The sequence below is a fragment of the Talaromyces proteolyticus genome (genome assembly GCF_021365285.1).
Source record: "Talaromyces proteolyticus strain PMI_201 chromosome Unknown BGW36scaffold_1, whole genome shotgun sequence".
Classification (NCBI taxonomy): Eukaryota; Fungi; Ascomycota; class Eurotiomycetes; order Eurotiales; family Trichocomaceae; genus Talaromyces; species Talaromyces proteolyticus.
Genome location: NW_025764277.1, coordinates 2,849,037 through 2,874,774, shown reverse-complemented (window position 1 = coordinate 2,874,774; position 25,738 = coordinate 2,849,037). Strand labels below are relative to the sequence as shown.

Genomic DNA, 25,738 nt, shown 5'->3' with positions numbered 1-25,738 from the left:
TGATTTATATATAATTAATATGTGAAAGAAATGATAGAATATAATATCCCAACTCATCCAGAGTAGCGGGACTGGGTATCTTCGAACTAGTCTATATAAAAGGGATAATAATAAAAAGTGGTGGAAAAGAAACGAATAAGACAAATCCCACAAAATGAAAAAGACGGCACGAAAATTGGGAAGAAACAACGTCATAGCATCAATAATATGGTCAACGTATGATGGAATAATCCTGAACGCGTTAATAATACCCATACAAACAACCAAGGAGCAACCCGCCAAATAATGCGTTGCCGCTTGTCATATGTGAACAGAAAGCCGATAGTAGAAAAAATACTAGGGAACCCAGAAGAGAAATGAATGAATGAATGACCGGAAGAATGTTTGAATGAGGAAAGAATGTAATCGTCGTATCAGCCCTCTCCATCAGCATCCCACGAACGGCTTCGGGAGGCTTTACTCGGCCCTGTTCTTGACAGCAGTGGCGTCGACGGGACGCGTCTGGCAAGTCTTGGGGTTTTATTAGGCGTAGTGCCGGCGACAGGTCGTTTTTCCATATTCAGCATATTGTTATTGCTGTTGGCGCTGTTGTTGTGGTTGTGATTACTGGTATTATGATTCTCCTTTTCACTACTGTCATTCTCGGTATCCGGACTTGAGCTGTTCCGCTTCGCTCGCTCATTAAGCGCGTGGATTGTGAGTTGAAGTTCGCGTTCGAGTTCCTTCGCACATCGCGGATTTTCACCTGCCCCCTGGAGTTTTTTCCGATATGCCCGTAAAGTGCGACAGGCTTGTTCGGTGGACATGTTCAGGCTGCCGAATTCACTGGGTCCGGTGGATTTTGTTCGTAGTGATGAGGAGCGGAAATCGATGGATGGGCGGCGGAGGTTGGTCATGCTTGATCGATGGCCCACCCCGTTTGAAAGCTTGGTTTTGGGGCTAGGTGGAGATGGGGATCGTCTGGGGTCGAATGATGGCATGGGGGAACGACGAAGGTTAGGTAGAGGTGGTGGTGAATCGCCACGTAGGCTGCCGTTCTTGGGTATCGGCGGGGCGAGAGAGTATCGGGAGGTTTTTTTGCGTATTCGAGGTGGCGATGACTCCCGAATTGGTGTTGGTGTTCCCAATGGACTATCCTGTCGGAATCCAGCCAGCTCGGATCGAGACAGAATACGGCGAAGAGGCGGTTTTGCTGCAGTTAGTTCTTTCACAGGCGTCTCCTCTTCCTCGCGGATATTGACTTGTGAAAGCTCTTGGACCTGCTGCTGTTGAACCGAGAGACTCCAAATCATGATAACCCCATCCAAGCCAGTGCTGACTAGCGTGCGGCAGATCTCATTTGTCGAGTCCCTCTTTTTGCCCTCTAGTATTATTACATCACTGACGCCCTCAGAATGTCCGAATTCCTTTGTCAATAATGTGTCGCGTTCAAAGTCGTAGACTCTGATGGATTTGTCTGTAGTTGAGACACCGACTAAAAGACGTGGACTTTGGGCCGGGATTTCGCTGGCTACTGTCAATGAGCCCATCACGACGGCGTCGATTGCATCAGGGTCAGAAGCTTTGAACGAATGGATATGTCGGCCTAACGAAACATCGAACCGTTGTATGTGACGGTCAATAGTGGAAAGGACAAGCGTGTCAGGGTCATCAGGAGCAAGAGTCATTGAGATCGGTGATACTTTCAGCGTAATAACTTTAGACATTAAATACGCAATCGTCGTCGACCCATCAGCCCCTCGACTAGCCTTTTCACGAACAATCACGGTACGATCAGCAGAGCACGAGAGTAATCGCTCGCCGTCATTCATAAAGAGTAAACCCCCAACTGCGCCTACATGATCATCCATCGTTTGGATGAGCTCAAAAGTCTGCTCTGTTTTCTTGAAAAGTTGCACCATGCGATCTCGCCCGGAGCTAGCGATCAGACAAAGACCAGAAACAGACTGGACCACAATATCGGTGACTTCGGAGCCGTGGGCTCGTACTTCATTGATGCACCTCCACGGATTCGTAGCCAGTATTCTGAATCCTGTCAGTATATGAAGGATATCGAAAATGAAATTCCTTACCTCAGCACTCCGTAGCGGTCACCTGATACAAATGCGTTGAAGTCTTCCGTAACTCGTAAAACTTTGAGTTCGTTTGCTGCCTCATCTTCCCCTGTAGATAGCTGTTCGATTTCAACTTTGTTCGAAGCCTGACATTTCCCCTCAACATTCCAGAAGTTCACGCTTCCCTCACAAGACCAAGTGAAAAAGTCAGCTTTATAAGGGTTCGGATCTTTCAAAGGCCGAACTCCCAAGATTGGCTCCCGATGAGCTGGCATTAGGCTCTGCTTTAGGCTGTCCTCGTCTTCGCTTCCAAATGTCTCCACAGGGCATACATGGATAGCTCGTGTCGAGTCTACTGTAACGATATGGGTAGACAGATACGCCATAGAAATAAGTGTGGGAGTTTTGCCTTTGGGGCTGTTGACTTCATTGGTCGTACTTGGAGTCGGTGACCTGGTTTTCGTTGATTCACGGATGTAACCCAAGTCCAGCTTGAATATCTTCCTTCCCCGGCCAGCAAGCCAGACTACACCAGTCTCAGAATCACAAGTCACCGATGTGAGTCCAAATGGGACGTATTGAACCACTGAGAGCCTTTGAGCGTCTTCGGTGTCGTCCAGGAAACAGACCGCGCCGCTATCAGTGCATAGTACAGCCTCACAATCAGATACACTGGCAATGCAGGTGAAGGTGTGTTCGCCAAGGGGGCCTAAAAGACAGTTCCTTCCCGCTAATGCTTTCGGAGAAGTGCTAGGTGAGTTGACATATGGTTCTGCACTAGGCCGTAACTTGGATGGCGATCCCGGCCGTGCATCAAGCCTCCAGACTTTGACATGGCGTATTCCTGCCCTAAAATGTGTCAGTGTAACTCGCATGGGGTGGATATATTGCTCTTACGTGATCAACGTCTGGCCCATCCAGCACATATCACGAATGAAAGATGTGCATTTATTAACAGAATGAAGTTTGGCAGCGCCACTTCGCAAATTGACAGCCCAGACAAATAGAAACCCATCATTCATGTCACCAAGTGTCGCTAGGTATTGTGAATCCGAACTAAATGCAAGACTGCGTACGCCGAAGGAATGCTCCGTCAAAATTGTTAGGGGAATGTCGCGGGATGCGTCAGCCGCCGCAGAAAAGATGAGCACGCGGGGATTATATCCGGTCTGCTTTTATCAGAATACCGTCGAAATCATTACTTGAATGATAAGCCTACCTCTCCAACGGCTAGAAATCTCCCATTCGGACTTATGGCAACGCTGGTCACCGCCTTGATTCTCTCCCTCGATGTCCATGTTCGTGAGGTACTACCGTCCGTCCAATCGCCAGTAGGAGTGAAGCCGCCTGCAGCTCCAGCTCTACTTGCAATTGATCTATATCGGTTATCTGGTGTCACAGGGCTTGTGGGTTGGTTGTAAAACGACACCACCGGGTTTATCGGGAGGGCTGTTGGGCGCGCGCGAAAAAAGCGCTGGCTAACTATCCCATCTTCCTCGACCTGCGCAAGTATCGCCGCAGAACCTACACACAAGGCAAATGTCCTACTCGGTTCATGAGAAGAGAAGCCATTTGGGGTAGCGGTGGTAGTTCCGATGACGGTCTGTAAAGTCAGGGTAGACTGGTGAGGCGAAGGTTTGTTAGGCGATCGTGTACCCGGTCTCAATATGGGAGAATTGGCGGGTGTTATTTTCAGAGATGCCCCAGATCCCGGTATTTTGCCCTTTGCGCTCCACGAGTTATTAGCCATCCCACCGATGTGAATATGTCGGTGCTAGGTCGATGGCCTGGACAGGGTGGTCATGTAGAGTCATTGGTCAGGCAATCAATTCAACAGCAAGAATCGGACTGGTTTTTTGACGTCCATATACATGGTATTCTAGGCTGATCCAGTTTCGATGGGTTGTTGAGGCGATTTTACGGATGAACGACGAAAAGGAGGGGGTATAACGGTCGGCGTGACCAGGCGCAAGAGTGAATGGCGGAAGATTCGTCGGAGAAAGGGAATATGTAAGGGAGTGGAGTGGTGTTGCACGAGGTAAGGAATGGAATTCAGCTGCAGCTGTGGCGGTGAGTGTGAAAGCATCAGCAAACAGTCGTTATAATTGTGATTGCTGCTTGGATAAGCCCTGTGCAGGAGCTGTGGTGGTCCCTGCCGTCCATTTGTTTGGTGCATTGCCGCTTCGGGTCTAGTGCTTCCCCAAGCTCTTCCAGTGCGAGAAACGGCAGACGCTGATTGGCTGCCATATTGCCGCTCCACCGTTTCCCCAGCCAGCCAATCATATCATGCATCTTGGTCACTCAGCAATAAGCATAAATCGCAATGCTACGTCGGGTCTCCTATTTGCCGTTATTATTACATATGTAATATGTCAGCCTCTTCGGATTGCCACTTCAACCAGACCCGACATCTACTATTCTCTCTTTTCTCGCCTTCACTGCCTATATGGCCTATCAGCAGCATCTCGGGTGGTCTATAAATGGAACTTGTAAAGGGTTGGACTCCCATTGGATTAAACAAGCACAAAGCATTTAACCGAGACTTGGTTTTCATTTGAGGTGGCCATCCGTTCAGGGACTGACAATTCATATCTAGAATGAAAGCGCATAAAGCTGGATATGGCGAGTGTGTACCGAAGGCCGCTTATCACGAGTTGGCCATTTATATTGAGAGAGAAAGGTCTTCGTGGAAATTTTTGAAAGATCTGAGAAATGAAAACATAAGGTTATCAATAAACCGAAGATGCCGTTTAAATGGGGTAAAGCACAAAGCGAAAGGCGTTAATATTGCTATTGAATCAGGGGACGACTAGGCCTAGCACCAAAAAAGTCGTCATATTTTGTGCCCATGTCCCACTTAATAACCCCCAAGTGCTGTATTCAGGGCAAGGAAATATTTTTGCTGTTATTCAATAAAGTTCTCTCACCTTAAACAGTGCTGTTTCTAGTGATCGCTAGTATTTTTATTGTACTATAAAACATAAGAGTACAGCTATTGAGATTTATCCCATTAAAGCATTCCAGAATTCCTCAAATATACTATACATTTCCTTTTTGACTCTTTGGGTAAAAGTATCAATCAATCATCGTCGTCAAAATTCCGTTGGTACAGTGGTGGCATTGAAGTAGTTTTATAATGAAGCGCTAAACAGGCGCGCTTTAGTGCCAATACTAATAAGACTAAGCTAAAAACCGAAAAATATCCTGCTATAACGGTTATATTACAAGTATTTTGATTATATTACCATCATTTAGGCCTCGTGATAAATTATTATTGGTTAGTGTAAGCACTAGCCCTTAGTACTTCATTAGAACTACTTCAGTGCCACTGTAACCCTAAATCAGATCCTCATACGGGGCCACTAGTTGTCAATCATATCAATGCGTGATTACTGCTAGAGCACAACTCCACAACAGGTTCAAAATAATTAAAGACAGTCTTAATAGACAAAATTGAGCACTTCGTATAGGATCTTATCTAATAGTAAAAACCCACAGCCTTGCTATGCATATACTGTATTCGCCATGTTACATTTCTAGGCCCCAGACAAATTTCGCCCCAAGTCCCACGACTAGTTGCCAACAGTGGCACACGAGATGACGCATAGCTGAAACTTTCGATTAAATTGCGGTTAAATCGTGCTTGTCTCGCCCAGAATTTCGCAAAAATTTCGCCAAAGCATCGTTTAGATGCAATTTAAGTGAGCCATCGTTATGGATTGGACAGTATGAGTGGTCCGTGCAAGAATTTTGAATTATTTATTCACGAGACATCTTCTACTGTGAAGTACTTATAGAACAGTGCGTCCAGAACATTTTTACCACAAAATATACACCCACTCTGATCTTTTTCTTTTTATCTTTGTTTGACACCTGGGCGTGCCATATTCGAGATTGTTTATCGAGACTCGTTCAATCCTCATACTATTCGGGATTCTGTTCCGGGAGGCAAATTGCTCTATTTTTATTTTGGAAGATTTCGGAATTATTCTGGTGATTTTTGGATATTAAGTCACATATACACATAACTGCTCTACATATTTTGACTATTCGAGGTCCACCAAGAGACTTCAATATAAACAGAAATCATGAGAGCAACTTACCTGGCGCTTGGTTTGGCATATCTCTGCAACCAAACTGTTGCAAAATCAGTCTTTGCCCACTACATGGTATGTTTTACAACCAATATTATATATTAATACTCCATTACTCCCGTTCAATCCCTTTGACGGCACATATCTGACAGATATCGAACAGGTCGGCACTATAACCACAGACCACGCCAACACCGACATCCAAAATGCCATCACAGCAGGCTTCGACGCCTTTGCTCTCAACGTGATGAGCACGGACAGTTGGTCTACCGACGCGGTCAGCGCACTTTTCAATGCCTCTGCCGGCACCAACTTCAAGCTATTCTTCAGCTTCGATATGACCCACTTCTCTGACCCATCAAGCTTCATACCTATTCTGAAGCAATACGTCGGCCACGATAACTACTATACATATGATAGCAAGCCTTTCGTCAGCACGTTCGACGGCGGAACCCTGACTTTTGGCGCATCAGACCCCAATTCGGGCTGGACGAATTCGTTCAAGGATGTGCTGAGCGGTGCCGGCATTGATGTCTTCTTTGTCCCCGATTTCGACGATGCAAGTAACTACCCCACAGACTTTTTCAGCACGTTTACCGTTGTTGACGGCGCTTTTTCGTGGGAAACTGCTTGGCCCACTGTGGGTGCCGGAGTAGTAAATGTCAGTGACACGGTGGATGCTAGTGTTCTTGGTGATGCGCATTCTGCTGGGAAAATCTACATGATGCGTGAGTCCTCGTCATCCAGTCGTTCGCATTATTATTAAGCTGACGAAATACACAGCACTGTCGACGTTCCAATTCAAGCACATTGACTCCGGGCAAAACTGGTACCGAATCGGCGAGTCCAATATTGTTGACCGCATGTCTCAAATACTCTCCCTGCAACCAGACCTCGTTGAAGTCATCACTTGGAATGACGCAGGAGAAGGGCACTATGTTGGCAGTTTCTGGGACGAGTCAATCGCGGGCAGTAACATAGGTGGCTATGCCGACGGGTTTGATCACACTGGCTGGCAAAAAATCATCACACCGTTCATTACTGCATACAAATCTGGGGCCACCGATCCAAGCAACATCACGACAGCGGATGGAAATCCCGTGGGCGTAATGTGGTACCGCACATTGCTCACGACATCATCGTGTTCGAGCGACTCGCTGGGCAAGCCTAGCGGATGGAACGATGCGCAGGATGCGATCAACTATGCCGTTGTTCTACCTAGCTCGGGCAGTTATACGATTAATGTCTATAGTAACAATTCCGTTATAGGCTCGTTTAAAGGCCAAGCAGGGTTGAATGGGGGCACAGTTACAGGGCTTGTCGCTGCCAGCGCGGATAGTCAGCGCGTGGAAGTTGTTGATGATGCGAATGGTTCTAAGGTGGTAATTTCTGCGGCTGGTACGAAAGATGTGCTGGCTGATACTTCGGGGCTTTGTAACTATAACTATGTGGTTGTTGGTATGTCCTGAGTTATCTAAACATCGGGAATATGTGCTGCTTTGTGTTAGCCATATTCATATATCACTTATCATGTACATCAATTGAGATATATTCATATGCTGAAGATAGTTTATAAAGGCACTTCGATGTTGATAAGCATTCTAATTATCCAAGCAAACCTCATTTAGACACATGTGTATTATGTAGACAATTTTAAAACTGTTTATAAACACACAAATATACATAATTATCATATTGAGCATACCCTTGATGACTAATTTGATATAATACATATAATACATATATTACATTTACTATTTGTAGTAAATATCAGTTTATCTAGTTGTAGATCAAAAAATTGCCTTCCATATGTATTTGTTCACACTATTTCACACATTGACCAATTGTTAGGTGTCACAGACACTGCTCCCTGCTATAGGCAAACGCGGGCCCACAAATACTCACCTAGATAGCTTTGTAGTTAGTCCTCAATACTATCATATTGTCGCTCACATCTCACATTAATAAATCAATGACATTGAGTTCTTGCATTAGTCTCACTACTCAATCGATACTATCAAAACCAGACCGCTTAGGCCGTTAAGCTAATCGGGACAGGACCCTTCGGACCAATGCTACCTGCAATGTTTGCTTGATGCATAGACCGCGGACCCATTTTCAATGGATAGTCAATAGCAGAGTGGAAAAGACCATAATTATCCCAAATCACCATATCACCCTCTTCTGCCGGAGCCAAAAATATGTACTCAGGTCGCAGTATCCTGTTCTGAATCCCCAGTATAAATTTACGAATTTCCTCCACATCATCGATTACACGGGGCTCTTCGTCCTTGGAGCTGCTCAGATGCAGTCGTCGTGCGCAGATTCCATGAACTTGAAAGGCCTTCTCTCCCGTCAAGGGGTTCACCCATACCAAGGGATACTAATTAAGTTAGCACGATTATTCTATTCCTATAAAAAGAGTCGGTGTTTTGTACCTTTTTTACAGCTGAAGCATCATATTCTCCAAGTTCCTCGATAGTCAAACGTGTACCTCCTTCTGCGAGGCCCAACCCATTGCTGTTTCCCTTGCAACGCTCAATCCATTTATACGGAAAAGGAGCATACTCAACCCAGCTATGATCTACTAGTCGCTTCTCCTCTTGCGTGAGCATGCTGTAGAGTTGTGATGTACTGAAAAATGCAGTTCGTCCAGCCGGCGATCTCATGCTCAGACCAGACCCATCTGCCCATTCAACAGTGAGATCCTCTCCGCGAGGCAACTTGACGCATCGTAAGGTTGTGAACCATGCGGGGTCCTTCCCATACAATGGGGCATCAATATGCCAGCGCTGAAAACGTGTGATTCCATTTTCAAAATCGCTTGGTGATGGAGGAACGGCGTGAAAGTCATTGCTGAGGCCACGCTCTACGGTGTGGTTTTTTATTCCATAATGATCTTCTCCTTGGAAACCCTTACCGATAAGGCGAACATTTTCGGCTCCTGGAATGCCGACGACTTCTCTTCCTTGCTAGATAGCACGAGTATGAGAGATTTGGATTACATTCATTTCAAGAATGGACATACTGCCAAGAGCCCACCCTTAGCCCGAAAATTGGTTATGTTTCCGTGGCTGTGGCCATCTGTAGCTTTGGGATCAAGCCTCGTAACAAGCTCCCATTGGTTTTTAGGATCGAGGTTCTCCTGATTCTTCACAACCACGACCTTGTGACGCCACACTGCGGCTTTGAGACGATCAACTTCGTCATCTAGCATATATTGTTAAATTCACACTCTTTATTAAAGTAGCGCGACTAACCGGATATATTATTCAGATCAATCCCGGTCACGAAAGCCCCGAACTATCTCTTCAAGTCAATTCCCGTAATTTCATACAACGATACGAATGACTGACATTGTATTTTTCCTCGGGTTTCCGCTCAACAGCGGTCACAGTGAAAGAGATTGATTCAGTCATCATTGCGAAGCTTCTTGTAGGTAATTAGTACACCCCAAACCTACATTTCCGTCAACACAAATAGGTCACTTATATCTTGCATATGTGTTTTTGTTTGTAGGCCTTATCTTGCGACGGGACATCTCGGCCGTTCCCCGGCCGAGCTATCAATTGATTTGATAAGCTTGTATTACATTCGGCAGTCTCTAAACAATGTTTAATATCTCTAGGCAAAACCAATATTGAAAGTTGCCTCGGAACTTTGCTCTCATTATTTATTCAAAGTTCTAAAAGCTAGCCATAGTTTGTCGAATGCTGTAAACAATGCGTCCCATCCTCATCCTGGCCGGTCTTTCTGCCGCAATTGCAGCGACAGCGTCAATCGCTGACCCAACACTCAGCATCAACAGCATTTCCTTCGCTACTCGGGCGTACTGGATGCGTCGGGCGAATGAAGCGTTAGCAGAGCTCAGCGGATCATCATGTCCGTTTGCTGCATTTGGAACAGTCATTGTAAACCATACGAACAGTAATGGATTAGGGGACCTGGTGTGCATAGGTGTCAATGAGAATAGCCAGACTGGAAATCCATCCCTGCATGGTAAGTTTTTCTATATCGACTCGCAGTGTTTTCCTCATATCGATGATATTGTGTAGGTGAAATGGCTGCTATCAAGAACTGTACCGCCGTTCTGACTGACCCGCACGGGAGATTCCGACTGAGCCCATCCGCGGCCGAGTCGGCATTCGCCGACTTGACTCTATACACAAATGCGGAGAGTTGTCCAATGGTAAGATTTCCATTCCGTCACTCTACTATTGAATGATGAATTAAGCGTGCTAACAATAACGTAGTGTGCCTCCGCCATCCGATGGTCTGGGTTCCGTGAATACGTATATGGGACATCCATTAATACCCTGATTGAGAAAGGTTGGGGTCAGATTCGTGTTGCCTCAATAGATATCTTTCAGGCTTCTTTTGATTTACCTTATCAATCTCGATTGATTGGCAATGTACTCACGAATGAGACGGATCCATATTTCTTGTGGCAGTATGATCCAGGTTATCCATGCCCGAAGGGGTGTTCACGTTCGCAGGATGGGACGAGTTGTAAGAAGTCTACAGGGAAATAAGAGTTGAGCTATAATAGTCTCCGAGGAGTGGATGAAGATACTATTTTCTTTTGATTTTCTATATAGATCATAAAAAAGATCTCATATAAAGTTTATTATTTGAACGCACGATTATGAGCTACTTAGGCATTAACCTTATCCAGCAAACTTCTAATCGCTTTTACAGACCCGTCCAGATCTTGCAAAATCATCTGATGTCCCACGTTCTCAAGCACCGTCACCCAAGCATTATCCCCTATCAACTCCTTTAATCCCACCGATCTCTCCGGTGGCGATATCACATCACCACTTCCTGCCAATAACAAAGTTGGCGCATTAATTAGGCCATAGTTCGGGTCTAAATGATCCAGGCCAGCAACAGCTTCACATGTATTTGCGTATGCTTCGGCTTTACATGCAGCTACTGCCTGTCGAACACTCTCGCGCAGTCCTTCCGGAACCATAACCCCAGATTGAGCAGGGAAGTTAGATACTGCAGCCACCTCTGCGACGGCGGATATACCCTCTATTCGCGCTTTAGTTGCTAAACTCAACATCCGTTCTCTGGCGGCTGGTATATGGGCGATTGATCGGCCGGGCCCGAGTAGCGCGAGGCCGCGAGTGTGTTCTGGGTGTTTGGCGGCGTAATGCATGGCGATAATTGATCCGAGACTGTGCCCGATGATGAGCACTCTGTGTTGGGTGGAGTTTTGTGTCGATTCTGCTGCTGCATCGTCACTTTCCGCAGGTTTTTGTAAAAGTGCCACGAGAGATTCCAGCTCGTCGACATAGCGCGGTATGGAAAGTTCGATGTCCGATGATGACAGACCTGTTTTTCCAAATCCCTCGAGATCGACGGATACAATTCGGTTTGTCTCTGGGTTAAGGTAGGGAAGAATTGGGACGAAAGTTTCTGTTGAACCTCCCAGGCCATGAAGAAGTATTACCAATGGCCCTGTTGGATTTCCGGTTTGGGCCGCATGGAGATTGGTTTCGGGGGAAACCTGATAATACGAGGATATTTGTGAGAGCATTGTGGTGTGAGTATTTAGATTTTTTTGATTTTCTTGCTCTATCAAAGAAACTAGAAAAAAGGAAACTAGATGGCTGATGAGGTTACTCGCAGAAAATATTTTTCTTTATTTCGTCTATCGCCTTGCTTGCATGGAAATATCTACTCGGGTCCGGGGTCGGCCGAGTCACCCGTGCAAACCACCCAAAGCGAATCAAAACATAACGATATCCCTATTCTTATCAAATACACTTGTTTACACGGAACAATTTATCTATAGTAAACTTACAAGAAATCCTAGAAGAACTCAATTCGGCCGTATTTTCCTTAGTTGAAGTATTGCAGCATTATTGATAAAAAAAAAAGCCGAGGCGTTATTAGGGTTTATAAGATCCAGGAACCATGTTCACTACACTGTCCGTTATCATTCACATTACCAACGATAAACTATTAGCAAAAAACTACTATTCTATGAAAAATGGTCTTCGCTCTCTCAACGACGACCACGGAAGTCGAGAAACCTAAAATTCTCACTGTGAGAGAGGTGTACACACCCCCTGAAGCGAAAAGCAGCAATGGACGAATTGTCCCTATACAACATGCAGCTGAAAGCAAGGCCAATTTTGGAGCCGAGGTTTATGGAATAGATCTTAACCACTTCACCTCTGCCGACTTTGAATTAATTTCTGATGCTCTCCACCGGCATAAGCTCCTTGTCTTTAAGGAGCAGCCCGAGATGTTGACGCCCCAACAGCAATACCGATTGACTTCGTGGTATGTTTATAATTTAATTCTGCCCGTGTTTGATTTTGTTGCTGACATAGTTGGGGGAATAATTAGTTTCGACCCCGAAGAAACAACGGGCGGCTTTGCCCATGGTGCTGATCCAGTCTTGCATCAAGAGAACGGGGTCACCATATATGGTCTCCCCAATCGCCCAGCCATCAACGCTCAACCTCAAGTTCACATTCTCGGCCGCGGAGAACTTCCGCCTAATCACTTCGACTTTCCGGCCGGATTCAAAGTAAAGGGCATTAATCATGTCGACTTCCATATACCACCTCATCTACCGCAGGAAGAACGGGACCAGGGTGCCAGTCGTTTCTACCAGTGGCATTGGGATGGGTCTTTATACAACATTCCTCCACCACGCGTTGGCTGTTTACTCGCCGTGCGTACACCCAAGGGCCCCGATGTCACAGTACACTGGGGTGATGGGACTGGTCGGACGATGAAGATTGCCCCGGGAGCTACCGCCATGGTTGCTGGGTCGCAGGCGTTGGAGCTCCTTGATCCTGAGTTACGTAACACGGTTATGCATAGTCGTATAGAGTATGCGCCACATGCGTTTCAGTGGATGTCGTCGGCGAGAAGTGCACAGTTGGGCCATATCATTGAGACTGAAGGTCTTGAGAAGCCATTGGAGGAATTGTCGCCCTGGACCAGGGATAAAATTTGTATATATCCCATGGTTTGGACGAATCCGGTGACTGGGGAGAAATCATTGCAGGTTCATGGACAGGGTGCTTTCAAGTTGTATCTCAAGGATACCCCTGATGGGGAGGAGGAGATAGTGACTGATTTGAAGGAGGTGAGGGCGTTCATGCACAGGTATGTTGCGTCTCATACAAACAAAAAGATGGTTTGAAACTGATAAGTTATGGCTATAGGATAATGAGCCCTGTCCTGTCCCCCGAAAATATCTACGCACACCCGCACCAGGAGCAAGATGTTATTCTTTGGTATAATAGGGCTCTTTGGCATAGTATAGTATGTGATTTCCTTCTAGTTTTTCTCATTTATAAGCACATACTAATAGTTTACTCGCGCAGACTGAATTTCCCGAGTCCTATGGCCCTCGCGTTATGCACCAGTGTAACATTGCTGCTTCCGACCATCCGTCTGGATAGAGAGCAGGCTATGGCGTTTTCTTTTCTTTTTTTCTTCGTGGCTAATTATTGCTCAGAAATGGTACTTATGGTTACATACTCTTAAAGCCGGGTTGATATGTAGTTGGAATATCAAACATGTAATGATATTTGTAGGAAGGAAGTCAACTATTTAGAAGCACACTCACGTATATATTCAATTCAAACTATATTAGGCAAAGGATTTAGGTATAAATAAATTATAAAGACTAGATGTTAATTTACGACAATAGAAGGCCAATGGCGGCCTCCAGATACGGATCATTATCTACATCGTTAGCCTAGACTAGCATTTGTCTATGTTTAATTCCATATCTTCACTATTCTTTAAGATAAGATTCTTTTTACAAAATTTTAAAACAATCCGATGTATTATATAAATATTAATGCGCATTGGATGAGGCAAAAACGATGTCCGAATCATTCTCAGGTATAGAAATTAAGCCAAAACAATCATCACGCTCATTTACCCTCTCTTAAGAAATACAATATCCAGTTCTAGACAACTTTCCTGATAGAATTATTAATCGACTTCTCGCCCCCCAGTATTGTCGAATCTCTCTCGATATCCGAATCGGCAGCGGCTAGATGGGCAACAACAACACCTGGTACAACAGCCGGAATGAGAGTTTGTCGATGCGGCCAAAAGTAATTCAAAGAAAAATACAACGTCGTCGAAAGACCGAATCCATATAGATAGTTTATAGAGTACAAGTGTTCCAGTCCGGTATCTATATGGACGTTGTGAGGCGTCACGGCGTTGGCGAGACCTGGTAGAAGGGGGACGACGACAACTAGAGTACATGCCAACGCACGCCAATTTGTCCCGAACTAGATTCATTTCTACATTTAGTTTGGCAATAAAATTACAGAGGATCGAGGAAGAAACTTACTCGATAGTAGTAGATTCCACGCGGGTCGTACAAGGCTGGAACGTCGTATTTTCGTCGTTTGATGAGCCAATAATCGCAGAACAGAATTCCTGCAATCGGCGCCATGAAAATGGCATATGCGCCCATAAAGCTGAGGAATGTAGTGGCATTTTTGATGATGATCCATGGACAAAGTGCCCATCCGCCCAGCAGCATGCACACAACCATACCACGTCTGATGTTGATCCACTTAGGGAACATCGTAGTAAGATCTAAAAAAAAAATACCATTAATGATTTCTTTCCAATACTGCCAGGAGATATCGGTTTAACATACCATTGGCAAATGAAACCGAATTAGCGGAAATATTATTGCAAATCTGAGCAAGCAGCCACAATGAAGCACAAAAGAATGCTGCCGCTCGGCCGCCAGATGAGCCCTTCCATTGATCAATAATATCCAACGGACTCCAAAGAACGGTACCATAAACTCTCTGTGAGGCGCTTGCAGCAATAATGCCAAAGAGACCAGTTATAACCTTAAAAAGGGGAATCATTGGTAGCTGCCAGAAGGGGCTACCTGGTTTCTTGCTAAATCGAGAAAAATCAGATATATTAACTGCTAAAGTCGAGAAACCACCTATTTTATGTCGTTAACTGCTGTCTTTACACAAGAAACTAAACGTTAAACAATTTTTATGTGCTGTCCGAGGTACGTACCGGTAATTGAGGTCATATTCATCAACCACAACCAGGCGCGCTGGGAGCCATGTACTGTTGGAGGTGCATGGAACAACTCGGTCCCTCCTCCAGCTTTGACACTGATCCATATAACCATGGCTAATGCCATAGGTGGGACAAGAGCCGACTTGAAGATGAACATGTATTGTAATTTATGTGTTGGGATGAACAGGAAAGGTGCCTGGAGTACATGGTAAATCACGTAGGACACCATTCCCTGTGTAGTAATGGCCGCTGATGCAGGAAGATGATTTGGAAGATTCGCATAACTTGGCCAAATAGCAGTTATAATCTGGAATAAACCCTGCTTGTTAGAGGAATACGTGTAGCAGACCTTCGAATCATTGCCACTCACAGGAGTTACACATTGCCCGCCGAAGGAGCTCTGAACTCCAAACCAGAAAAGCGCAAGAATGGCCCTTGAGGCAACGCAGAAGTAAGCGAAATAGGTTCCATAGCTTGCACGAATAGCTACTGGAAATGGAACATGCAGATCTGCTCCCACTGCGCCGTTGAGTACTACATTTGATTGTCAGTATGCATACTACTGGAAAAGTTGAGGATTATTTACCAGTTGGAATTGCATTACAAATTGCGGCGACAAGAGTCAACAGCACAGTATCTGTCGCAGAGAGACCAGAGGCAAAGGCCGAACTTGCTGCGGACCAAGTCGAGACGGTGACCAAATCCGAAAGCCAGTACTGGGTAAAAGTCCAGCCGGTCCATGTCCATTTCTCAGGTGGAACTGGGTCCTGATCTATATTGAAAATAAAGCGTCAATCTCTAAGCACTTTAAGTGGGCTTGGGAGAAGAATGGATACCACTAACCCGCATTACTCCACACATGCTCTGGGGCTATGCTGCTGGGCTGCTTGGGCAGCGCCCACTTTTTGGGCTGGAACCAACGCATCGCGGGTTTCAGTCTTCATAATTTATTATTCCAAACAGAAATACCAATTGACGATCGGCATACCTGGCCTAGTCTTTAAGAACGCTTTATGGGTATCACGTGTGCTCTTTGGCCCTAGCGTGATAAGATGTAAGGGTTGAGGTTATCTTGCTATCTTGCTATCTGCAATCTGCCCGATATCGCTCTTGGTTCTTAATCAAGTCCGAGAGCTCGGCCGAGGTGATAGGCTGATATGCATATAATATCACTGGCTTTGCTTCTGCGATAAGTATAACGGCACTTTTGTTTTCCCGAGAAGCTGTGCGACCAGTCCCGTCTGAAGCCGTCCAACAATAGAAATCGTCGGCCATGAATCCGTCCGCACAACGGAAACGACTGGCATGCTCCGAGTGTACCAGACGCAAGATAAAGTGTGACAAGGTACTACCTTGCCGGAACTGCACACGCCGGTAAGAAACCGCAATTGGGATCTAAAACCTGGACCAAATAGTCACTTGGGGATAATAATCTCACACATAATACAATGGTAGTGGAAGTGCTTGCTACCGAAATGAGCAACACCGAAGGGCGGCGTTGAGATCGCCTGCAATTACTCCAGCCGATCCAGCCGTGCTCGCGGATAATTTGACCGCTTGCATCCGCGATCTGCAAGAAACGCTTCAGGCAGTCAGGAAGCCTCCCTCATCCGCTTGTGACTTCCAAGACAGTGCTGTATCTGTTGCAGTAGATACTCCCGTGGACACGGCGAATGCCACACCGGCACTATCGGAGAGCGATCACAGGTCTCGACAGAGTGGCACTTATACCCATGCCCTTTCAAGTCCCGAGTCGGTAGGAGTCGAGGATGCCGCGACCATTCTCGAGTTTTTAGCTTGGGGCCGAAGGAAAGTTTCCACATACGATGACGTTGTTGGTTCTGATACAAACAGCGGGCCATCTCGCTTTTCGGGGGATGTTGCGTTAGATCAAGATGCAGCCGCAGACCCAGCAGCTTCACAGCTGCATCTGTCAGATCAATCTTCGCTTTCGCTCCTACAACTGCTACTTCCACAAAAGCAGAGCACTGTAGCCATTGTCAGGTATCATTGCGAATGTTTACTCTGGTACCATGGATCTTTCCACGGACTGGTATTTCATAAGGAACTCGACTTGTTTCTTAACAATCACCAAGGGCTGATTGATCATTCAGGTGTAGATCTACAATGGGTGGCGCTGTTGTTTGCTGTTCTTGCAGCTAGCATGGCCTGCGCTCCTCGACCCGTTGCAAGCTCGTGGGGATTCGAGGATCAAGAGCGCGCAACAATGGCTCAGCGATGCTTCAAAGCGGCCCTGATATGTTTGAATCGGGCAAACTATACAGCGTATCACTCCATGTACGCGGTGCAGTGCATCACGACCATGACCATGAGCGCGCATATGTTGGGCCACTCCAACAGTCACTCAGTAATGCTGGCATCAGCGGTCAGAATCTCCCAGAGCCTAGGCTTCCACCGCCTAGGAAGCTCAAGTGAGGATCATCCAGCAAATACAATAAAGAGGGAAACCGGACGAAGAGTCTGGACAGAACTTTGTATTCAGGATTGGTTCTCAATCCCTTTCTCAGAAACCTACTTAATCCGTCAACTTGACTTTAACACAGACAAGCCTCGTAATTGCATGGACGAGGATATGCTCTCGTTACCCGATGAGGTTCCTACAATAATGACCTACCACCGTTTCCTATATGATATTGCCCTTCTTATGCCACAGATGCACGACGACCTAAGCCGATCAAATACAATGTACGCAAAGTATGAACATGTTCTTCGATATGATACGCGAATGCGCACACTAGCAAGCAAGCACATCCCCCAGTGTTTGAAGAGCGTAGCCCTAGAGCCATCCTGGCCACGCTACGTGCCGTGGGCTCGACATTGTCTCACCATCAGCTCCGCCCACAAAATCATCATGATACACCGCAAATTTTTATGGCAGAGTTTCACCAACCCTGCCTTCAACTTCACACGCAAGACTTGTATTGCAGCCTCAAAGACGATTATTCGTGCGCAGAAACAGGCTGCGAAGGATGATGGGCCAGACTTGTGGATTTACCACGCATTCAGCGTGGCAGCTAGTGTGCGTTCCATCCACTCCATCTCGTACTGTTGGCCTTGCTTGTTTTAATTATTTTCTTCACGCTTTTTTCCCTGCTGAATCGGCTATAACTAGATAATCCTTTGCCTAGACATGAGATTTCGATCGCCCTCCGACTCCGAATACCGCGAGCATCACGCTCTCATTCGTGACACGATATCAATTTTATGCCAAAGCGAGACCAGCATGATCGCAAAGCGCGGAGTGAGAATCCTTCGTCTGTTGCTTCAGCTGGAACAAGATCGTATTTCAAAACCAGCTCCAGAACAGACACATCCAGATGCACGGGGTGAAGGACCTAGTATCATTGCCACCAATGATAACTCTTATCGATATCATCGCGAGACGAGTATAGATGGGGACAAGCTTGCTCTCGATATCCACAGATTAGTCGGCCAAGTGTTCTCTGAACAGGAAGTTGTTTCTCAGCAGAGCTCTTCGAATTTCCGTGAGAAACTGTATCAACAGAACGCAGCAGGACAACGTCTGGGATCGACTTTAGTATCATCGCCGCCAAACATGACATTTTATGATAGCGATAATAATAATAATTGGCCATGGCCTGATTCAACACAAGATAAGTATGACCTGAGAAGATATCCAGAAGATGCAGCAATGGGCACTGCCTCAGGTGTGCAGTCTCGGTTTGCGATGAGTGATTCATTAGAAGATATTTTGTTCTTGGCGCAAAACTGTGGTCCGGGCTGAAACTTTTCGCTCAGCGAACCAATTTTATTTTTATAGTTCAATATCTTCAATTACATGGTTTCTTGTAATTGCCCAAAACCGTTGGTGGTCAATTATCCTGACAGAATGAGCCATAAGACAAAGGATGTAGCTCTACACGTGACCAACCTCACAGAATGAACGCAAATATAAACATCTGCTCGGTCATAATAATAGAAAAGTACGTATTACTATCTCATCGGAGGTTTTTGGTCTCATGTTACATCGGCCTCCAAGGCTGTTTAGACGACGCTCCACTTCATACGTACTAATTACAGCCTAGGGCCATGCGGTACGAATAAACATCAAAGCTTAGCCTTCAAACTTATGTTTCGCTTCATTTGATTCGATTCGGCAGCCATTCGAGCGAACCAATAATATATATGCAAATTTCCACCGAACTATATACACTGAAAACCAGCCCGCCCCTTCCAGCATAAAGCTCAAGGCCGAGGCTAAATTAAGGCAACAACCAGGTTGTCAAACTCTGCGAATACAACGGCCCCGACCACGTCTCCCCACTGCTAAACGCCACGGTTACTTCGACCGCATTATTGAAGCCGTTCTGGATGACAACCACCCTAGTGCCGTCGGGCTGCACAAAGGCCTGCGCCTCGACCTTATCGCCATTGCCGTAGTCATAGCTCCCACCAGTGCTCAGGGCGATGGACCCGCGAGGAAGAAACCGCGAGAATTGCGCGAGCCAGTAGTAGTCAGCCGTCTTGCTGTAGCTGCCGCTGCTCGTGTCGACCGTCACGATGCCTCTGCAGGTTGAGCAGCCGCCGGAGAGATGCGGGCTGTAGTTGGTGTCGGTGCCGAGGGTCCAGGCAATTACACCAGCGGCCCAGTTTTGGAGCGGTCTGCGTGTGTTTATATTAGCAATTTGGTTCTTGGTGCGATATAATCAGGCTGCTTACCCCATGGTGAAGTCGATGGTGCTGTACCAGGAATTGGTCGGCGAGGTCCAGCATTCGGTCATATATTGAGTGGCGTCTGGATTGGTGTTGTGGAAGTCGGTGAGGGCACTCCAGTTGTTGTTCTGAGCATAGCAGTGCCAGGCGACATTTGAGACGTAGGAGCCGGCGCCATTAAGGACAGTCTGAGGGTAGCTAGGGACGTCTTTTATCAATCAGTACTACTTAAGCTCAATAAAAAAGGGCATCAAGGGGGGGCACCTGTATTGTGGTCATAAGCCCAGATCTCCGTCTTCAAACCGGCCTTCGCCAATGCCGGTCCAACATTATTTTGAATCAAACTGGTCGCACTGTCCGCGTCCAAATACATAGTCGGATATCCCGACTGGCTATTGAGCGGCTCATTCTGGATGGTGATGGCATCAACATTGACACCGCCGTTGGCAAACGCTTGGATGTATTTGACAAAATACTCGGCATAGGCGTCCGCGTAGTCCGTGTTAAGATTGTTATTGTTAGTGCTGCCGGACGTCACCCCGTTCAGTTTCATCCACCCCGGCGGGCTCCAGCACGATCCGAGTAGTTTCAGGGAACCACTCGCCGAGGCAAATTTGCTGATCCAGCTTATCATAGAGGTGCCCGCGGACGTCAGGTCCCAGCTGCTGAGGCTGGTGTCGGCGTTGCTGGCGTCGTCGTATGTGTAGACGCTGGAGGAGAGATCAGATGAGGCAATGGTGTGACGCATGAGGTTGAAGGAGGCGCCGGAGGCAGTGGTGCTAGTGAAGAGGTCGTTCAGCAGGGCTGTTTGCTGGTCAGAACTCAACTCGGAGAAGACAGTCACAGTTGCATCGGTGACGGCAGCTATGATGAACCCATTAGTCTATGCAATCGATTATACGTGTAGAATGCGTGATGGTACCGCCAAATCCGTCAATTGTCTGCTTGTGTCCAGACGAAGAATCATCTACACTCAGGTTCCAAGTCGATGAGATGCCGGAACCGCTACCAGAGCCTTGCACTGGAGCAGTATAGTTTGCAAGCTGATAGGTGCCGTCATTAGAAGTCATCCACGCCTGAGCTGAGGAAACAGATCTCTTTGAGATCGTGCGTCCAAGACTAGACGCAGGCAAGCCAATAGCCACTAGGCCAGCAAGCTTAAGAGATTGAAGTAGCATATTGGCAAAATACTTTGAATAGCAAGACTATGTATCTCTCAAACTCCAGCAAGAAAAGACAAACCCAGAATCCACACCCGGGCTTTCCTTGGCTATATACTGGACAAAACGCACGCCCTCGGCATTACTGAAACATTTTTACTTCCGAAACACAGGAAGAGAGGAGCCATCCCTTAAACATGATTAGCCGGCAAATAAAGTAATAAAGTTGAGTGGAGGATTTACATATTTACACTTTTGGTTAAGATGACTACGTGTAACATCGAATTAGGAAAATCCACGACACCATATTTCCGTCCTTGTGATGGTGACGGTTTAACCTTTACCGGCCTGAAATTTGGACCCCGAGGTGGCGTGCGTGTTTATGATGATTCATCTGGTCTGTCAGCGAAGTAGATCTGAGTGCAGTCAATTACTCCTATGACCTATGTAGTAGTAGTGGTGGTGGAACAGACCGCCACTTACTCAACAGCGGGATTACATAGTAGTAGTTAATCTATAACAGAACTACTTAGTATATTATTACTACTTAGTACTGATACTTAGCCATCTTCATTTACTGTACTATTTGGGTAAATGGTGTCAGCCCAAGACACCATTACATGGATCTAGTCGGGGAGAAGACTCCTCTCCTCGGATATTTGTCGGAGATATTCTTGCCTTGTGTTGTTCACATCACGGAAGGACTGTTCCGAGCCTTTCCAGAGGTATATTTGTCACGACACCTTAGGGCCAAGTAAGGGTGCAATATTTATAATAATTTGATGATGTGTGTGCATCACTTGACTCCCTCTTTGACCCATTCCGGCCAAGATCGCTGGTGATAGTTCCCGATTAGGAAGCTGACATGGGTAAGACCAGGGCAGATCAGGTTAGCCCTTCCCCACACTCGCTGCATCCGGAGTCCGGAGTATGTATTTCATCACGTTATTCGATCGATTTTGATAAATATTTTGATTTTATTTGCTGTTGTATTTATTTAATGGTGTGTATATGTGCAGCGTTTAATAATCAGTGGGTATGCTGGGTCAGCTGAGACAGGCTTCAAGCCGGCTGTTTCAGTTATTAGGGTTAGATTCTCGGTGCCCATTAACAGGGGAAATATTAGAATACTAAATAATACTAAACGCCACGCACCCACCCATTTTCTAATTCGAGTTAGCTTGCAGTTCTTTATATCTATGTTCAGGCCTCCCCTAAAATACAGTGTAACAAGACGGAACTTTAACATTCATAATATGAGCATGTATATGTAGTAGAAAGGAGTTACATTTTCGCAAATCTTATTTATAAGAGTTTATTTGAGGTTCTGCTTCCTTTGCCAGGTATAGTTATATTTGTGGGCTGGCATTGCTTGTGCTTGACATTCCATGTATCATCGTGCCTGAGGCATCGCCACCAGCCCCATAGAAAAGGTCATTTTTGTGCAACCGACATTCCCCTAACAAATGTGAAAGATCGCCCTCGAGGTTTCTGGCGGTTTCTAGTTTTCCATTCCTAGTTAGATGGTGCTGCACTGCCTTTATACCGCAAGCCAGATAGGGATAGTGTTGTTTAATTTGATGCTGCACTATGTTACAATATCAGCCTCAGTACGACTCTGGCAGATCCAAGTCCATGGCAGAAACCACAATCTTCAGGTAATTCTAATTCGCATTTATTTATAAGACCTTGTGCTGCTTTATTATTAATTGGTGTAAGTTATTTCAATATCTATGGTAAAGAATTAATAAGGTAATCCTATTTACAATATGTATTTCGTACAGCTTTCTGGACATCTGGAGGATCTCTTCTAACTTAATTACATTTAGTCTGACTTATCTTTTAGTGTGGTAGGAACTCTCGGGCTCAGAGTATTCTTCTGTTGTGGTTTACAGATTGTATAGTAACTTGACGCATCTTAGTACAACCAAGACAAATTGATGACCGTGACAAATTCAAAGAAGGGATATGCAAATACAATTTCAGAGACCCTAAGAAATATTAATTGACAACAGTATTATTTCAGTATATGTTATAATTTTAAATACACTAAATAAAGCAGACCTTAATAGTATTAGATCGGAAGTGAAGATATAAGACTTTAGTAAAGCAACACCAGTTGGTCAGAATAAGGAGCTTGAGCCAATTTTATATCATTACTGCGTGATTTATAAGAGAATTGTTGAATAAGTCCTCCTCAACTAAGATTACAATTGACAGATAAATGGAGTTTTGAGAAGTTATAACGCAGATTTTGCCTCGATTCCTAGCTGACTATTCCCACCATTGACCAGTACATAGCTATAGTAGCTACCCCTCATACTACCCAGCGCAACAATTACCTACAGGCTTCCTACCACTAGTAGCCTGCCTATGAAGACGGTATATCATATGATCTAGCAACTTAAGTTGAGAGGTCAGGGTTAATTAAATCATCATCATCATCATCGCCTGTAACGGATCTTGTGTTGGCATTTTGCTTGACAGTAGGCACAGTTTTGCATAGTACTGGCTACAGCAATGTGTGTTTCTTATACAGAAGAGGATAATCACAATGATGTAGCTTTAGTCGCAAGCATAGATTCGGTATAAAATAAGACTAAACAAGGCCCTGAACAGTGCATAACAACAAAATCTATAAACACCTCCATACTCGCCTGCGCTCGCCTCCTCATATCTGCTACCAGCTCGACAACCTCCCGTTGCTGATTCATAGACAGCTTCCTCTCAGCTTTATCCAAATTATAAGGATTAATCGTAACTAGATATCCATTACTCGCCACACACACACACACAGCCACTACCAAAGTCGTATCATTGAATTAAATGATATAAACGTGGGTAGGAGACGACCTTTCCCCCTGGTTTCCCAACATTCCGACATTAAACCTTTTTTGTGCAGACCTTAGCGCAAGTTATGGAACCTGACCCCGATCAATGCTTTGTTTGGCGAAATCCTTTTCATGTTGCTTCAAAATTTGGTCATAACTACGTCGCTCGTGCCATATGATTATGGTCTTTACACTTGGGATATGATGTTCTGAGATTCTCCAAATGCGGCGGACGAGGGGTGGAGATATTTTGGCTTTGGATTGGAGGGCTTCATTGATTAGCTGCTGGTTTGCGTGGTCGATACTAAGGCCCTCTATTATGCCGGCAAGCTCTTGGGGGTCGACTGTGAAATCATGCTCCATCTTCGCGTAGGTATAGTATGTATTTTAGGGTACAGGAAGTTGTTAGGATTTGCGACAGAGACACATTAAAGTTCCAACAAGCTTGACGGCTTCTCGAACCTACAATACGATGTGAATTCAGTCAACTGGTGCCTATATGTGCTTACTCTGAACCCTGATAGATGTGCCATCTCCAGCAAGATAGCGAGGTGAGCCCACCCAATCTATCAATATGTTTGAATGTAATGTGATTCATATATCTATTCTTTTTAGTCAGATTTCATTTTTCATTCCTTGTTCTTCTTCATCTTCTTCTTCCAATTATCAGGTGGGTTCCAAGGTATATCCCAATCGACTCCCACAAACAAGAACAGAAGGTATAGATTATTATTAGACTGGGGAACGACATTTTTATAGCGCGTGGATCATTGGCATGCTGCCGCTGATGACAGCTACCTCGTCTTAGATAGCGACATCGGGTCGCAGTACCAACTACTGTTCCCCTACTTCGTGGAATGGAGATACGCCTATTTCGAAGTTTTTGAGGCACATGAGTATCGAATATACTCGGGTGCTGAGCTCTATCCTGATAATGCAGAACGCATTTCATGGTTGACTGAGGGTTTCTTATTCGCGTGCTAGATAGCTTGCCACGGGGATGTTAGAAAAATGTCATACGAACCTGAGAACATCAAGTGCAGACTTTATAGAAACGGTACTCCAGAGAAACGCGATTTTAATGGCGTCATGTGCGACTTTCTTGGTGATATGGACGGTTTTATTGATGGCATTAAACGGGAATAATGTCTTATCACTAATGACTGTCCAAGTGGGAGCAAATACACACATTGAGCCCCTATCAGGGAGAATGCCCACCATGAATAGCTAGGTCGTACATGTTTGGCGCGGTTCAATGTTGGTGCTGCCGCCCGACAGTTGCCTATTTGGTAAACTTTTAAGCTTTGCATGGATTTTACCGTTGATTTTATATGAATCACTCGTCCCCAACTTGGTATTCGCGTTCGGTTTCCTGCCAGCATGGGCTGATAACGCCGTGTTGGCTAACGCGAGCAAGCTAAAGCCTGGAAGCGTCGCATGGTGACTATGATAACTGGTAATCATAGACTGTGTGCTCGTAGAGAGTTCTCCATAGAGGACTTAGCTTTCCTTATCAATTGATACCCATTACTAGACGCCGTTATATATGTAATTATATATACACGGTGAATGCAGTGCAGCGCAGAAGTCCGGGAGAGCATTTTCCAGCTGACCACGCTCTGCGAGCCAAGATGCCCTTATAGCCCTAAGATGCCGTATTGAGTAACTATATCCGTCAATATTTCTGTCTTATATGCGATCCCACGTAGCATATGCAGATAGTAATATGCGGACATCTCAATAAAAGGAGTTATAATTAAATTTTAGGTTCGTTGTTGCTCTAAAGCCTTTAATGGATAATTTGTAACTGCCTTTGTACGGGGATACACAAAACCTGAAGGCATCTGTCCTGGCGG

The 25,738-nt window shown here is 45.5% G+C and overlaps 9 protein-coding genes across 9 annotated transcripts; 4 read left to right on the top strand and 5 right to left on the bottom strand.

The window, feature by feature from the left end:
* Positions 1-25: 25 nt before the first annotated feature.
* On the bottom strand, positions 26-4,175 carry BGW36DRAFT_333037 (WD repeat protein). Its single transcript, XM_046212873.1, has 4 exons — positions 3,274-4,175; positions 2,952-3,223; positions 2,073-2,903; positions 26-2,025 (listed from the first exon to the last, which is right to left on the bottom strand). The coding sequence occupies exons 1-4, from the start codon at positions 3,802-3,804 to the stop codon at positions 414-416; spliced, it is 3,246 nt and encodes a 1,081-aa protein (XP_046078321.1). The 5' UTR covers positions 3,805-4,175; the 3' UTR covers positions 26-413.
* A 1,967-nt stretch (positions 4,176-6,142) lies between these two features.
* On the top strand, positions 6,143-7,617 carry BGW36DRAFT_333034 (glycoside hydrolase; the record flags this gene model as incomplete). The annotated part of the gene is made up of 3 exons (XM_046212872.1): positions 6,143-6,223; positions 6,312-6,876; positions 6,932-7,617. 3 exons carry the CDS (start codon positions 6,143-6,145, stop codon positions 7,615-7,617), a joined length of 1,332 nt encoding a protein of 443 aa, XP_046078320.1.
* A 563-nt stretch (positions 7,618-8,180) lies between these two features.
* On the bottom strand, positions 8,181-9,647 carry BGW36DRAFT_413544 (uncharacterized protein; the record flags this gene model as incomplete). The annotated part of the gene is made up of 5 exons (XM_046219255.1): positions 9,505-9,647; positions 9,409-9,451; positions 9,177-9,358; positions 8,587-9,120; positions 8,181-8,531 (listed from the first exon to the last, which is right to left on the bottom strand). Exons 1-5 carry the CDS (start codon positions 9,568-9,570, stop codon positions 8,181-8,183), a joined length of 1,176 nt encoding a protein of 391 aa, XP_046078319.1. The 5' UTR covers positions 9,571-9,647.
* A 223-nt stretch (positions 9,648-9,870) lies between these two features.
* On the top strand, positions 9,871-10,680 carry BGW36DRAFT_284990 (guanine deaminase; the record flags this gene model as incomplete). The annotated part of the gene is made up of 3 exons (XM_046210281.1): positions 9,871-10,147; positions 10,204-10,337; positions 10,402-10,680. 3 exons carry the CDS (start codon positions 9,871-9,873, stop codon positions 10,678-10,680), a joined length of 690 nt encoding a protein of 229 aa, XP_046078318.1.
* A 122-nt stretch (positions 10,681-10,802) lies between these two features.
* Positions 10,803-11,693, bottom strand: BGW36DRAFT_285434 (alpha beta hydrolase fold family; the record flags this gene model as incomplete). Its single annotated transcript, XM_046210316.1, has 1 exon — positions 10,803-11,693. One exon carries the CDS (start codon positions 11,691-11,693, stop codon positions 10,803-10,805), a length of 891 nt encoding a protein of 296 aa, XP_046078317.1.
* Positions 11,694-12,149: 456 nt separating this feature from the next.
* On the top strand, positions 12,150-13,581 carry BGW36DRAFT_285509 (uncharacterized protein; the record flags this gene model as incomplete). The annotated part of the gene is made up of 4 exons (XM_046210324.1): positions 12,150-12,445; positions 12,512-13,282; positions 13,342-13,441; positions 13,504-13,581. The coding sequence occupies 4 exons, from the start codon at positions 12,150-12,152 to the stop codon at positions 13,579-13,581; spliced, it is 1,245 nt and encodes a 414-aa protein (XP_046078316.1).
* A 412-nt stretch (positions 13,582-13,993) lies between these two features.
* Positions 13,994-16,121, bottom strand: BGW36DRAFT_311369 (NCS1 allantoate transporter; the record flags this gene model as incomplete). The annotated part of the gene is made up of 7 exons (XM_046212475.1): positions 13,994-14,430; positions 14,493-14,743; positions 14,808-15,110; positions 15,191-15,503; positions 15,567-15,730; positions 15,783-15,968; positions 16,040-16,121. The coding sequence occupies 7 exons, from the start codon at positions 16,119-16,121 to the stop codon at positions 14,098-14,100; spliced, it is 1,632 nt and encodes a 543-aa protein (XP_046078315.1). The 3' UTR covers positions 13,994-14,097.
* A 46-nt stretch (positions 16,122-16,167) lies between these two features.
* On the top strand, positions 16,168-19,151 carry BGW36DRAFT_368022 (uncharacterized protein). Its single transcript, XM_046214943.1, has 3 exons — positions 16,168-16,570; positions 16,652-18,236; positions 18,330-19,151. Exons 1-3 carry the CDS (start codon positions 16,470-16,472, stop codon positions 18,960-18,962), a joined length of 2,319 nt encoding a protein of 772 aa, XP_046078314.1. The 5' UTR covers positions 16,168-16,469; the 3' UTR covers positions 18,963-19,151.
* A 289-nt stretch (positions 19,152-19,440) lies between these two features.
* On the bottom strand, positions 19,441-21,151 carry BGW36DRAFT_403220 (glycoside hydrolase superfamily; the record flags this gene model as incomplete). Its single annotated transcript, XM_046218887.1, has 4 exons — positions 20,793-21,151; positions 20,156-20,755; positions 19,898-20,099; positions 19,441-19,840 (listed from the first exon to the last, which is right to left on the bottom strand). The coding sequence occupies exons 1-4, from the start codon at positions 21,067-21,069 to the stop codon at positions 19,441-19,443; spliced, it is 1,479 nt and encodes a 492-aa protein (XP_046078313.1). The 5' UTR covers positions 21,070-21,151.
* Between the last annotated feature and the right edge of the window lie 4,587 nt (positions 21,152-25,738).

What these genes read in the sequence shown, in the direction of transcription:
- BGW36DRAFT_368022 (XM_046214943.1), top strand. Translation starts at nt 16,470, where the DNA reads ATGAATCCGTCCGCACAACGGAAACGACTGGCATGCTCCGAGTGTACC. An exon ending in TGCCGGAACTGCACACGCCG is followed by an intron (nt 16,571 to 16,651) that starts GTAAGAAACCGC and finishes ATACAATGGTAG; the next exon opens with TGGAAGTGCTTGCTACCGAA. An exon ending in CATTCAGCGTGGCAGCTAGT is followed by an intron (nt 18,237 to 18,329) that starts GTGCGTTCCATC and finishes GGCTATAACTAG; the next exon opens with ATAATCCTTTGCCTAGACAT.
- BGW36DRAFT_333037 (XM_046212873.1), bottom strand. Translation starts at nt 3,804, where the DNA reads ATGGCTAATAACTCGTGGAGCGCAAAGGGCAAAATACCGGGATCTGGG. An exon ending in GATTTCTAGCCGTTGGAGAG is followed by an intron (nt 3,224 to 3,273) that starts GTAGGCTTATCA and finishes TGATAAAAGCAG; the next exon opens with ACCGGATATAATCCCCGCGT. An exon ending in GACCGCTACGGAGTGCTGAG is followed by an intron (nt 2,026 to 2,072) that starts GTAAGGAATTTC and finishes GACAGGATTCAG; the next exon opens with AATACTGGCTACGAATCCGT.